The sequence below is a fragment of the Notothenia coriiceps genome, unplaced genomic scaffold, assembly GCF_000735185.1.
Source record: "Notothenia coriiceps isolate Sejong01 unplaced genomic scaffold, NC01 NC01_scaffold00028504, whole genome shotgun sequence".
NCBI lineage: Eukaryota > Metazoa > Chordata > Actinopteri > Perciformes > Nototheniidae > Notothenia > Notothenia coriiceps.
Genome location: NW_011361205.1, coordinates 20,048 through 33,218, shown reverse-complemented (window position 1 = coordinate 33,218; position 13,171 = coordinate 20,048). Strand labels below are relative to the sequence as shown.

The 13,171-nt window shown below is 39.3% G+C and overlaps 1 protein-coding gene across 1 annotated transcript; it reads right to left on the bottom strand.

The window, feature by feature from the left end:
- Window positions 1–2,043: 2,043 nt before the first annotated feature.
- LOC104958256 (la-related protein 1B-like) lies at window positions 2,044–12,303 on the bottom strand. The gene is made up of 8 exons (XM_010785979.1): window positions 12,095–12,303; window positions 11,443–11,797; window positions 8,966–9,027; window positions 7,457–7,513; window positions 6,820–7,030; window positions 4,330–4,482; window positions 2,922–3,053; window positions 2,044–2,240 (listed from the first exon to the last, which is right to left on the bottom strand). The coding sequence occupies exons 2-8, from the start codon at window positions 11,783–11,785 to the stop codon at window positions 2,068–2,070; spliced, it is 1,131 nt and encodes a 376-aa protein (XP_010784281.1). The 5' UTR covers window positions 11,786–11,797; window positions 12,095–12,303; the 3' UTR covers window positions 2,044–2,067.
- Window positions 12,304–13,171: the final 868 nt, after the last annotated feature.

The window sequence follows — 13,171 nt, the reverse complement described above, 5'->3', positions numbered from 1 at the left end:
TCGGGGTAAAAAGCTTTAAAGAAAAAAAAAAAAGTAAAAAAAAAAAGGAGGGGTCTGAGCTCATGCGGGACCCGGCAGCTACTGTCTAAACTAAATACTGCCGTGATGAAACGCCATATCATGGATTATCAAGGATTATCTCTGAAACAGTATGGAGCTCAAAGGCTTTCTCTCTTGCCGGTTATACCACAAGGTGAGTTCCTTTTCATTTCCTGCTTCTTCACACACATGCTCTCCAGTACAGGTTAGCTCTGAGTGTTAGCGATGCTAATGTAAACACCAACCATATTACGTCCAAAACAGTCGGGCATTGTTTCTGATAGCAATGTTTCTGATAGGGCCGTGGGTCCACATTTCCGATATGACGTCATATCGGACGCAAATCTAGATCAGCTCTGTTGTAGCACCGTTTTTAGAGATTTGGGTACTGAGGAAAAGAGAGGGTTTTATTTTCTGACGCTGCGTGAGTTCCTTGACACACCGGGGACACATCTTTATGTATAAAAGACATCAAAAAGTGCATTTTGCATGATAGGTCCCCTTTAAATTAGGAAGATATATCAAACATTTTCTGGTTTTTATCTTCTTATTTTTGAGGATGGCTGCTTTTCTAATATACTTATATATTGTACATTAAACATATCTATATTTTATGTTAACAAAAGTAGTTTAAGTTCTGTAAGTGTTCATGTAGGCCACAATAAATGTATACTCTTCTGGCAGGCAAACCAAGACTGTGGTTGGAAGAGCTCTCCGGCTATCCCAGTTACCCCTCTTAAAGTCACCACACACACACACACACACTCCCACACACACTCTGTCCGTACGTGGCCTGAAGGCGGTGGTTGTTTGGTGGAGTAGTGCTGGCTGAGTGAGCAGCCTGAATAACGCTGAGGGAGACGAGAGAGGAGTAGACAAGAATATCCTCCCCCCCCTCCCCCTCACTGTATTTTCTTCTTCTTTTTTTACACTTCTCCGCTCAGCCCTGCACATTATTCATCCCCTTTCCCTTTCGAAGCACTCAGACTATATTTAGGAGTCTACCTCACCACTCTGCTGCTGAAATGAGGCCAGCCTGTTAGTCAGAGCAGAGGGCACGGCGCCCCCTGCAGGACAAACGGAGGAACTTCACGCCCTATAGAGGGTGTGTTTACTTATCAGTCACTCTGTCACTCTCACCTGCTGCTACACCCACAATCTCACATCTGCTGGTTAAAACTTAACTTTGAACACTTTCCACTTTGACCTTTTCTGCCATGTTTTCCCCACAGCCGCAAAAATACCACGTGAACTACTAAGTGACGCATTTCAGCCGTTCACTATTTTATTTACAACTGAAATGAGTGCCGCCACAGGCATTTTATTAGTATATAAACCATTAATATGCCAATTATTTTCTCCATTACTATTTTGCTTAATAATGACTGAAAAATGTCCAGGGTGAAGTAAATCAGTAATGACAGAGGAGACTGTGAAGTCCATCATAGACGGACCACTTTTGGACAAAATGTACTCTCCACTAAAAAAGGCAGCTAATGGTGGAAAGCCTCCCAACTGAGATACGGGATTGTCCCACTCTCAATAGTTTTAACCTGTTAAGCCCCAAGCCTGCTTTTCAGGTAACGTGAGTTCTGTGCTAAGTGTGTTAGCATTTGTTCGCTCAGGGCTAATTCAGAGCCTTTGTTATTACCCTTATTTTTCGTTATGCTAAAAATTGTTAATATTGTCTGATAGCTGAGTTTCTTCCCGTTAAGTGGGTATGACACATTAATAGGTTTTGAAATGTTAAGAAGCCCTCAGACGCCGTTTCTTGCAGATGTTGCGATTTTCCCCCCGCCCGCGGGGGAATGGGGCTTAACAGGTTACCCTCTTTCCCTCCAGCTGCAGCAATAATTCATTATATAAATGTCTCATTACAACAAATGGTTGTTTAATTGGTCTAATATAAACCTTGGACGTTTTATAAGTTGTGGGCAAGGAAAACTATTATTTATATTAGGGTATGAATGTTGCCCCTCGTGGAAGTTGTATGTATGTAGGTTGTTGTTTACTGTATTCGTCATCTACTCACATTTGGCGTTTGATGTAATCTTTAAGAAGCTTTTGGTCCACTGGGTACATCTGGACCTTGTTGCCGTCGTCGTAGTAGTAAACCATGCTGGAGCCGAACTCTGAGGAGACCTGGACCGAGCCGTCGGACGACAGCGTGTCCCGGGCACTCTGAGAGTATTCATAACGGCCTGAGAGAGCAGGAGAAACAGAAGATATATGAGAAATTATAACTGAAATGTTGTTTCCTGGTAAAGAACATGAAGGAAAACTATTGGCAAAGACACTAGCATATCTTTTTGGGAGCGTTTAGTTTTAAGGCAAAAGGATAAAAGTATGTTTTGGAAATTAAACCAACTGTTTTTAAAAAAGTAAAGCAAAACTTGCATTAAAAAGGTCCCCTATTATACTGTTTTTCATCAATATATTATAGGTCTCAGATATATACAAAACATGTCTCTGAAGTGTTTGGCTCCAAACAGGTCATTGCCGCATCCCATAATCCCCTCTGTTTCAGCCCTGTTTCCAAAGTGCTGATTCTCTGTCTGTTACTTTAACTGTCTGAAAATTAGGAGCCCCCTTACCTTGGTTGCTGATTGGCTAATGGTTACACAGGCCAAAAAATCGTTATGACATCATAAAGTGGCCAAAATCTGATGAGCTCATTTTCAGACAGGTTTTTATATAAATGGATCAGGACAAAAAGAGAGAGAATATTTTTTCCTGAAACTTTCAGAATCTCTTTCCACAGAGGGGACACATGTTTATGTAGAAGAGACATGAAAAAGTGGATTTTGCATAATAGGCGACCTTTAAGATTTTTCTCTTATGTTTTCTGTGTGAATGGATTTATCTGGTATAAAAAGTCGTACCTCTTCCACTTCCACGTCCTCTCCCACGCCCACGACCTTTCCCTCGTCCTCGTACTCCTCCACGGACGCTGCCGCTGTCGCTCCGCACGCTGGAAGCATCGTCCGCAAAGTCCCGCGGCTCTCTTCTCCAACCTGAAGAATCATAAAATAAAAGCTTGGTGTCAAATCTCACAAATGTTTTCATGGAGTGGTTCGAAATAATCCATGAAAAAAAATCATGTTTTATTATACGTTCAATAATTGTTTGGGTTTAAATTCTTAGAGTTCCAGTTGAGCTTCAAAACAAAAAGGGGCAATACATTTATGCAAATATAATACAAGATATAATCCTTACATTTGAAAAAGAGTAAATTCTTGTTGGTTCTTGTCCGCTGGATTGACTTATCAATTAATAAACTTAATTCTGAATGCAGTTACAGTACTGGTGATCACAGGGGGAATTATCTAATGTCTTATTCAGGTTTTACTTGGCATCTAAGCTTGTATTTCTTATGTGGATTTGTATTTTATATAAAAGGACATTTAATTTATTTTTCAATACCAAACAATAGTAAAATAAGAGTTTATTTAGAACTTCTGTGACCATCAGAAATGTTCCTTTGCACCGACTCAATTAGCTAAGATCTCAGGCACGAGGTAAAGATAGTGTAAAATATTATCTTACTTACAGAAATCATATGATATCGTGCGTTATGTGACCCGTTTATCTTCTCTTTTCCTGCCATAATAGTGACAAACTCATATGTGTAATGTAGGCTGAGGTCAAACTGGCTTTGAAACTTGTCTCTGCAACAAAAATTAAACAAAATAGTAAAAAATATATTTTAAACTTACTTTATTCAGTGATTTTATTTTATTACGTTTTAAAAATGTATGCTTTGCGTTTTCATTTTCACATTACTTTATTGTAACATTTTATTAAGTATTTTGATTAAATAGTAAAAAAAATTATATATAAAATGTTTGATTATTATATTAATCAACATTTTATTTGAAACTGTTTGACTGCCATTAGTTTTATTCTAGATTTTAATTATCAATTGTAATTTCTCACGGGCATTGGTCGAAAATTGCGAGTTGTTTTTGTCTGTCTTATTCTCGGCTCGTCGGTCACCTGTGAAGCTCATTGAACTGTAATAATGTGCTCAACAAACATTTCATTGATCAATTGGTCAATTCATAGATAGAAAAACATATTAAAGATTTTTATTTGGTTAGAAGAACATTCAATTTGCACACAGCTTAATAATTATTCCATACTTTCACCCTGCTTAGCATTAGTATCGACTAAAAGCATGCAGACAAACAGATAGTGGGGGAGAGAAGGTGAGCAAACACAAAGTGGAGCAAACAGAGAGAGAGAGAGAAGGCGGGGACAGAAAACTGCCGAGCTTGCATTGCCACTTACTCCTGTTGCTATCATGCGCCTTGTTATTATGGAGTGTGTGATTGGGCGATGTGGGGTCGGCGGAGTCGGTCTCCGTGTCGCCGCCGGACGTCTTCTCGCCGTCGTCCCGGGACGCGTCCTCCAGCGGCAGAGACACCCACTTACGTTTGTTACCTGGCGATGATTGCACACCGGAAACAGAGAGCGTGAAGAGCTTTGTTTCCAAATAAACAACGCTGGAAACCCAGTTTGGAACAAATTAAAAGTGTCTCTAAAATAAAATAACACTTTCTATCTGTAGCAGCCTCTAAACATTCACCTTGACATACAACTCGAAACCCTATGAACGACTTTTAGAAGGAAATGTTTTCTGTATTCAGCCTCTTAAAATATGGAAACGCCTTCTTTTCTCTGTTTAATATCATATTAAAGTGAATATATTTAGGTATTAAACTTACAAAACAACAATTAAAGACATAAACTTGGACTTTGTGAAACTAGGATGAAAATGTCCACTATTTGTTCCAAAAAATGATGCTGTAAACCCAGTTTGGAACAAATGAAATCATCAATCTGTGTCTCTACAATAAAGATACGCTGGTTACTAAACTTCAGCGTAAGTTCCTGACTGTAGCATTACACTACATTTAGCTCACGCTTTTATCCAAGCGACTTACAATGACCAGTTATAGGGACATTCTCCCTGGAGTAACTAAGGGCTAAGTGCCTTACTCAAGGGCACACTAGTGGTGGTCAGTGTTTCCGCCAGACCAGGGCTGAGAGGGCACCCCCCAGATATTGCCTGACGAGTTCAGTTTAAGTTCGGGGGGAGCGCCCCCCCANCTCGGCTCTCTTAAAGCGCCGGCTGTTTCGGCTCCCAAACGGCTCTTCGTGTTACCACAGTTTACCATGGAGCCTCAGATTCGCCGCTGCGAGGCTCTGGTGCTCGCAGCTCACGCGCGTACTCCACTAGCACCGCTCATCGCGTCCAAATCGCGCACGTTCCGTGTTGTCCTGTGGCAGGCACCGCCGATGTCGGGGAAACGATCCTCAATACTCCGAAAATAATCCCACCAGACTCCTTTGCCCCTCCAACAGAGGGGTGTCCTTGTCCTTTTTCGTTATTTCAAGCGATAAAAACTCTCGATTTTCTCTCGAATTATTAATATTTTTGGACGCCCTCGGCTCGCGTTCAGGGCGTCCCGAGCTGAATAAGGGCGTCAAATAACGGCAAGACACCCCCCTGGCGGAAACGCTGGTGGTGGTGTTCCAGGCGGGATTTGAACTCACAACCTTCCGATCTTCAGCCCACCTCACTATCCATTAGACCACCACTAACAGCTTCCTTTCACCTCGACATTGAACCCAAAAGCCTTTAAGTGACTGAAAAAGTCCTTATTTACCATTTTCAGCCTCTCTGTGGTTAGCTTAGCATAATGACTAGAAACAGAGGGAAACAGGTAGCTTGGTGCTCTGTCCAAAGTTAACAAAAACTGCCAACAAGAAAACTCTATAAAAATATCTGTACAAAACAAATCCAAGGAGTAAATTAAATGACAACTAACTAATCACAACCAAAAATGTATACGCTTTGTCTTCAGTATTAAACAAGATATTTAATTTGGAAATGTTTTGGGTGGATTTGCTCAAATTGAGGTTAAGTGGTTTGACACACAAAAACTGAGTTTTAAGAATTTAAAATCCTGTGGGAATCTACTGTGGATGAACTCTTCACTTCCTGTGTGGTTAGAGATACTGTGGAGCTCATAAATGGTGTGTCGTTTATTCGCCTCAATAAAGGTCGTTACCTGTTATTTTGTTTAAATGTCTATTTAAAAAAGCTGGAAGCGAATCAGATGCGAAAGTGCAACACATGAGATAATCACCAGAAACCATGCACCAACCAATTCGATCAAAACAGTTTCAACCTGCGCAGCGATCAGTGCAGGTCATCTCTGTCCAGGGAAAACGTTCATCTCCTAATAAAGACTCTAGAGCTGCAACATTAGTCTGTTAGTCATAAACTAGATCAACAGGGATATAAAAGACAACTATTTTGATAATTGATCAATTGTCCATGTATTTTTAAAGCAAAAACGGCAGGAAATTAATATTTTTGCATCTAAAATATGGAAATGTCGTTATTTTTCTTTTTAAATGAATACAAATATATATATTTTTTACACTCTTAAATCAGGACATTGTAAGTCCTAAACCTAGACTTTGTAGAACTAGGGTGAAAACGTGTTCACTTTTTATTAATATTTTAAAGATCAAACCGTTATTTAATACCTAAAACTATCTTTGGATGCAGCCCTTGTGAAATGTAAGGCAACATTTAAAACCTTAACACTTTAAGACTCTTTTATTCATCTAAAAGTTGAAATTCTGGAGATGAATGATTTCACAGGTCAGAGATGAAATGTGCGTTGATTTGAAGCTACCAAAATCATCTTTATTCATAAAAAAAAAGATGCTGTTGATCAAGGTCAGGTAGAAAACTCTGCTCACCTTCCCCTCCTCTCTTCTTCAGGCTGCTGCTCTTGGCGTCCGGTCCCACTTTGGACTCTGCGTCTTTGGGCAGCTCAGCGAGCGCGTCGGGCTGAGCCTCCTGGTTCTCTTTACTCTCCCCACCGTCATGGCCGCTCTCCGACTTTGTCTCCTTCTCCCCCTTGCGTGTGGCGGGAGACTTCTTCCCGTTGTTGAGCACATTTTGTTGTTGCTGGAAGATCATATTTGGAGACATCATGTGGGGCTGGGCAATAAGTACTTATATCAATATCCTGATCTGAGACTTTGGATATTTTGATATCACATTTTCTTTATAAAAAAAAAAAGAATTCAGTGAATTGGTGTAGATTTCTGAAGACTCGACTGTTTTATTTATACAAGATACTTGAAAGGCTTTTTTTTGCTTTATGTGATATCAAGCACGTAACTTCCAAAATGTGGCCTTTTTAGAAACTTAAAAATAAAAACTGTTGTACCAAATCCTAAACAAAGACTTATGGTTGCAGTGCTCCATCTAGTGAGCAGAAATCAGATAAGCTGCAACCAGCGGAAAACAAGCACGAGTGGTTGCCTTTAATATATTTGATTAAACTAACGTCAGACACACACACACACCAACAACACACACTCGCCTCACCTCTTTGGCCAGTTCACCAGGAGTGGGCCAGTTTGTGATGTCGCTGAAGTCACCCGACTGTTAAGAAAAAGAAAGAAAAAACACATTAACAACAATGAATTAATTTTGAACCCTGTCACATTTATCGATTTTGATTGTTTTTTTAACATTGTGTGTGTGCGTGAGGTGGAGCCTGAATGTGTTTCTCGTAGAAACCAGCGTGGGGAAAAGGAGGTCAGTGCTCCGTCTGTCGGGAAACTGCAAACAACTACGATAAACAGGTCGAGTTTCCACCTCTGTGAATGTGGTACATTTGGACAGCCTGATATGGGATCAAGGTTAGAGTGACGAGGGTTACAGTGAAACTGCACCACAAGAAGGGCTGCGTTTTAGCAACAATCTGTCAATATGATACAAAATATACTGCAGTTGCATTTAAATTACAATAGAAACTAAACTAAAATACTTTGAAAACATGTTCTATTTTTACATTTCGTTCTGTGTATTTTGGTATATTATAGTGTATTTTAACTTGTTTCTTTAAATGTTATTGAACAAAAGTTACATACAATCAAAAAACAGCTGCGGGTAAAATTGACCCGTTGGCGGTTCTAGTGTTAAACAAACAGGTTGGTCCTAAAAGTATGTGGGTAAAGTGAAGCCTAAATAAAGCTGTCATCTTTGACATTTGGTCAACTTTGAAAATGTCAACAACAAGAAAGATGCATCAGTGCAAATTTGCAGAATTAGTGGGTCCTGTTGTAGCCAAATCAATTAATTGATAATACAAAATATATAAAAAAAGGTAACTATAAGTATTTGATCTGTCAAATTAAAAAGAGACAAAGCTGATGTCCCTTTTTTAAATTCACCATTACCTGTGTTCATTTAAATCTTGACATAACAATAATACTTTTTTTCCTCAACCCATTCATTTAAATCCCCTGCAGTGGAAAAACTGGTTGTAAAAGCAACAAAACAGCCAACTTTATACCAGCTAGTGTTTCAAATCCTTCATGTCAGCGGCTGGCAGAAAACAAAGAGATGCAACATGAAACCCTAGCACACAGGATTGTTTATTTGCATGTGTATCCATCACTTAAAGGGATATTCATTTTGTTTCACCGTCTATTTAAAACGCAGAGACATTAGGAATACTTACTTTCAAAATAAACATGTGTATAGCAATTACTCACGCCTGTAAATATATTTTGATGTCGTTTTTCTATTCTTAAAATCAGTCAATATTTACTGTAATTAATTAATTGTTTTCTTTTTCTTTGTTAACTGTAGAGGAAATGAGATGAATACAAACTTTTTTCAAGAAATCAAGGTCACACAGGGCGAGTGATTTATACACTGATGATCATTTTGGAGGTGAAATATCCTTTTAAACAACAACACAAAGTGGGGAGTGTGTGTTTATTTTACAGTGTGGCTTTGGGATTTCTAATCAAGATTCAGACATGTAATCTCCCCACATTGGGGACATTTGAAAGACATTTGAAAGATGAAGCAGAGAGCGTTTACCTTGCTGGATTTTCTCGTTCTGGGCTTGCTGGGACGGACCACTTTCAGAGCGTTTTGTTGATCTGCAGAACCAAGAAATATAAGTGACATACTTGACACAACAAAAAGGGGTTTTAAATCCCCTTTTCTTCACAAACCAGTATTTAACAACCCCTAGCCTGGAAAGGTTGCACAACTGGGGTTACGAAGTCTTCTGCTGCTGTTCTTTCATGCTCTGTCTGCCGAGCAGCATTTTGGAATATCTGTCAGTGCAGAATGAAAAATAACCTCCCCTAACCCCAAGCCACTGAACTAGTTGAGGGTGTTTTGAGTGCAGCCAGAGGCGGTATGTGGCTGCGTCTCCACGGGCAGCTGCATGCTGGGAGTGGCCCTCTGCAGCCTGACAGTCCCTATCGCTGAGCAGGAGGATGGTAGGATTGATAAGCACTGCAGGCCAGAGGATTCACGTGAATGGGTGTGTGCTTGTTCTGAGGCTGCATGCAGGGGTCCGCCCTCTGTGCTGCACAGTAACACTTTTGTAAAACGATGCCTGTGCTCTCGTCAGAGTCAGATTTAGCTCCCATGGACTCCCCACGCTCTGACATACATTCACAACCCAAACTCTGAGCGCCTGTCTGAGTGCAACAAGCTGCTGATTTTGACATTACATTTTAGTGTGTTTTTTTTCTAGTTTTGCTTTTCAGGAAGTTTTTGTATTTAGTTTTGGTAAAGGAAAAACAAAATGTCACACACGTGTTTAACTAATAAAATACTGTGCAAGAATAACCACGATGTTTACACCTTTTGTTTTGGGAGTCAACGTAAGGACTCTTTTACTAGCACACTCGCTAATTCATTTTATTGAGATATATTATTCTTAAAAAACTTAAACTAAGTTGACGTTGCTTTTTATGTTTTATTTTTAGTTAGTCACCAGATCATTTTGTTTCAGTTTTTAATTCTAGTACATTTTCACTTCTTACTTTCGTTATATAGTTTCGGTTTTTTCTCAAAGGAAATCATTAGTTAGTTTCAGTTAACTACATTTTTCTCAGCTTATATTCTGAAAGAAAATTAATAAAAATTCTGATATTAAATATTCAATTATTAGAAGGCTAATCAAACATTTTAGTATTTAACTTTCATAATATTCAACTGGGCTTGTAAGAATGTAAAACAACAAAAAATTAAGATTAGCAGGGGGCCCAGGAGTGGAAAAAAGACACTACATACTACATTTCCCACAATGCAACAGTGCCTTCCATTACATCCTCCCTGGCTGAAAAACATCAAGTCGGTCCCCAAATTCCAGTTTGTAACAAATACGGTTTGTTAGAAATTTAATTGCTTGTGTTGAACTCTAGATAACCCTAATGACATAGTACATACACCTTTTATGACAAACTGTATGTGTAAACATTAAAGTAACCCTTTATGTTTGTTTTAATACATCAGTTAAAAGACTAATACTGTAATAGTGGAATCCATACATATCCAAAATGTAGTTTGATCAGTTGCTTTTAGCAGTAACTATTTTTGACAATCCATTAGTTGAAAACCACAGCATTCACTGGATCAAGTTTAACAATGAAACTGAATGAACATATTATTGTAGAGTGATTATCTTTGTTTTGTTTTTTACTGGTGGTTGTATATATTGCTGATGAAAGTTTCAAGTATTTCACATTACTGTTGCAACAGTTGGTTGGCTAATCAATTAGTTCATAGAGAGAAAAATAATTGGCAACCAATTTTGACATTTTTAAAACCCTTCTCAGTAACAAATGTGGACACTTTTCAGGGCCATTTAATTTCCAATTTCCTTCAATTCATGAGTTAATGATTCATTACAGACATACTAAGTAGACTAATCCGAAGTAAAATCATTAGTCTTAACCCTCACCTACTTCTTTAACTCTCCACCTGCCCAACACCTTGCTCACATGCTTCCAGCAGTGACAGTGGAGCAGGAGGCTGGTGGGAGGAACTGCAGGCAGCCAGGCCATTGGACATGCAAAACGTGTCTTTACAGCAGCAGCAGCTAGCCATGGCTGTCTTAGCTTTTCCCCTTTATTACCCAGAGACAGCACACACATTAGGCTGCTTTTGGACTCATTGTATTCCTCCCCATGTGATGCATTTAACCAACAATAGGGGATCAGTGTGAGAGCAATACATTGGGAGCTAAATTAAAAGAAGTGGTCGGCAATGAACACGTGGTGCTGCGGGGCAATCCGAGTACAGGGGGGAGGGGAGGGGATGGGGGAAATATGCTACCATAAACACCTCTTGACATTCAAGTTTACACACTTCATTCAACCCTTTAAAAAAAAAAAGCTTAAGTGAGGTATGATAAGGATTTCTGTGCAGGGGGGAGCTGTCAAAATGCTGCAACAACGTGCTCACACTACTGCCGTTAGTAGTAATCATATTGTCACAGTTAAATCACTTTGATCACATGTGTAGACCGGTGTAGACATTATAAAAAAGCATCTCACCTTTCTCCTGGGAGTTGTTGATGTTATTGCTCGGGACCCTGCCCGTTGTCCTCTTAGTCCACGGGTTGACTTTCGGCGGCGGAGCTTCCACAACTTTGCTCTTCACCGCCTCCACAGCCGAGTCAGCGGTGCTGCTTTGGTCATTTTCTTTGTCGTTTTCTTTGCATTTCTTGTGCGTGTCAGCCTCGGTGCTGCTGTGGTCGTCTAGCTGCTTCTCCGTCTGCTTTTCTCCATGCTGCTCCTCCTGAGCCTCTGCCTCGATCTTGTTTTGGTTCTTCTCCTCGGAGCTGGCCGCTGTCAAACCAGCCGATCCGACCAGACTGCACTCAACCTCTGTGGACATCCTGCTAGTCTCCTAACAGTACACAGTGTTAAATCCAGTGTGAAGATTTAGTCCTTGCTCTTTTATCCCAGAGAATCCCGTGAGAAGCGTAGGGGGAGACCACATCCACAACTTGGGGTAAATAACTCTTAGGGCTGGACCTCGTTAGCCAGCAAGCAGTAGCTTCTGAAGCTAACAGTTAGCCAGCTAGCCGAAAGTAGCTCCTAAAGCTAACAGTTAGCCAGCTAGCTAACCATGCACCAAATCAGCGAGATTAAATGTCTCTATTTCAGCTTTAAATCCACAGTTTTAACATCAACAAGTAGTTACCTCAGAGTCTCTGGTCAGCCACCATGAAGACGACACGATGTGGTTTAGTTTGCCTGCGAGTTTTCTGTCACTTTTCTTTAAAAAACAAACTCCCACAGCGACCTCCTCGCTGTCTCTCTCTCTGCTTTCAGCTCCACGCTCCCAGCAGAGAAGAGCTCGTGCATCCAGCTGCTGTCTGCTGTAAACAGTGACTCTGCTGCCCCCGAGGGCACGCGCAGGTACTGCAACACACATGGATTAATGTACAGTATATCTCTATGATATTTATACCCTAGAGATGCCTGCAGAAGCAATGTGGGGTTAATTATGGACATGTTGACTAGCTGACTGACTGAAGCTTATTTACCTCCTTAGACACCACTATGAAACTTTTCCTAGTTGATTACTGACATTAAGACAATTCTTTTTTATATATTTTATTACAAATGTTGTCATTTTCTTAAACCAGAAAATACTGTTAACAGCCATACAAATCATGTTAACTTTTTTTTAAATGTGAAATAATATGTAAATCAAGCTATAAATGACATATGAACACATTTGTGTAAAAACCTTCAGAATATAGAAAGGAATTACACTATAAAGCTTGGTGTATGTTACTTTGGAGACGATTTACACAACATATGTTGTATGTATGTTGTATTTGACTGTGTATGCATTGACGTTTCTGAGGAGTTTGTGTAAAGGTACAGTAAGTGTACAAGTGTGTGACAAAGTCAGCATGTATAAAATAGACCAAGTCATATATATACATATTTTAATGTGGAAATGTTACATTTTATACATTTACTTCTGTGTCGACATAATAACACATGGTCCCAAAAAATCAGTTCAATGATAAAACCAGAAAATATTTAATGGTTATGGATTTTCAAGAAAAAGCTGCAGGTTAAAATATTTATTTTGTTATTCTATAGTATCTATTAACAACAAGGGGAACAAGTTTTAATTTAAGTTATGAGTTTATTTATTTTGAATCAGCAAATACACATTTATTATTGGTTTTCATAAAAAAATATTTTAGTTTTATTCTTTACATTCATTTAATTATTTTATTTTTGTGTGAACAAAACTCAT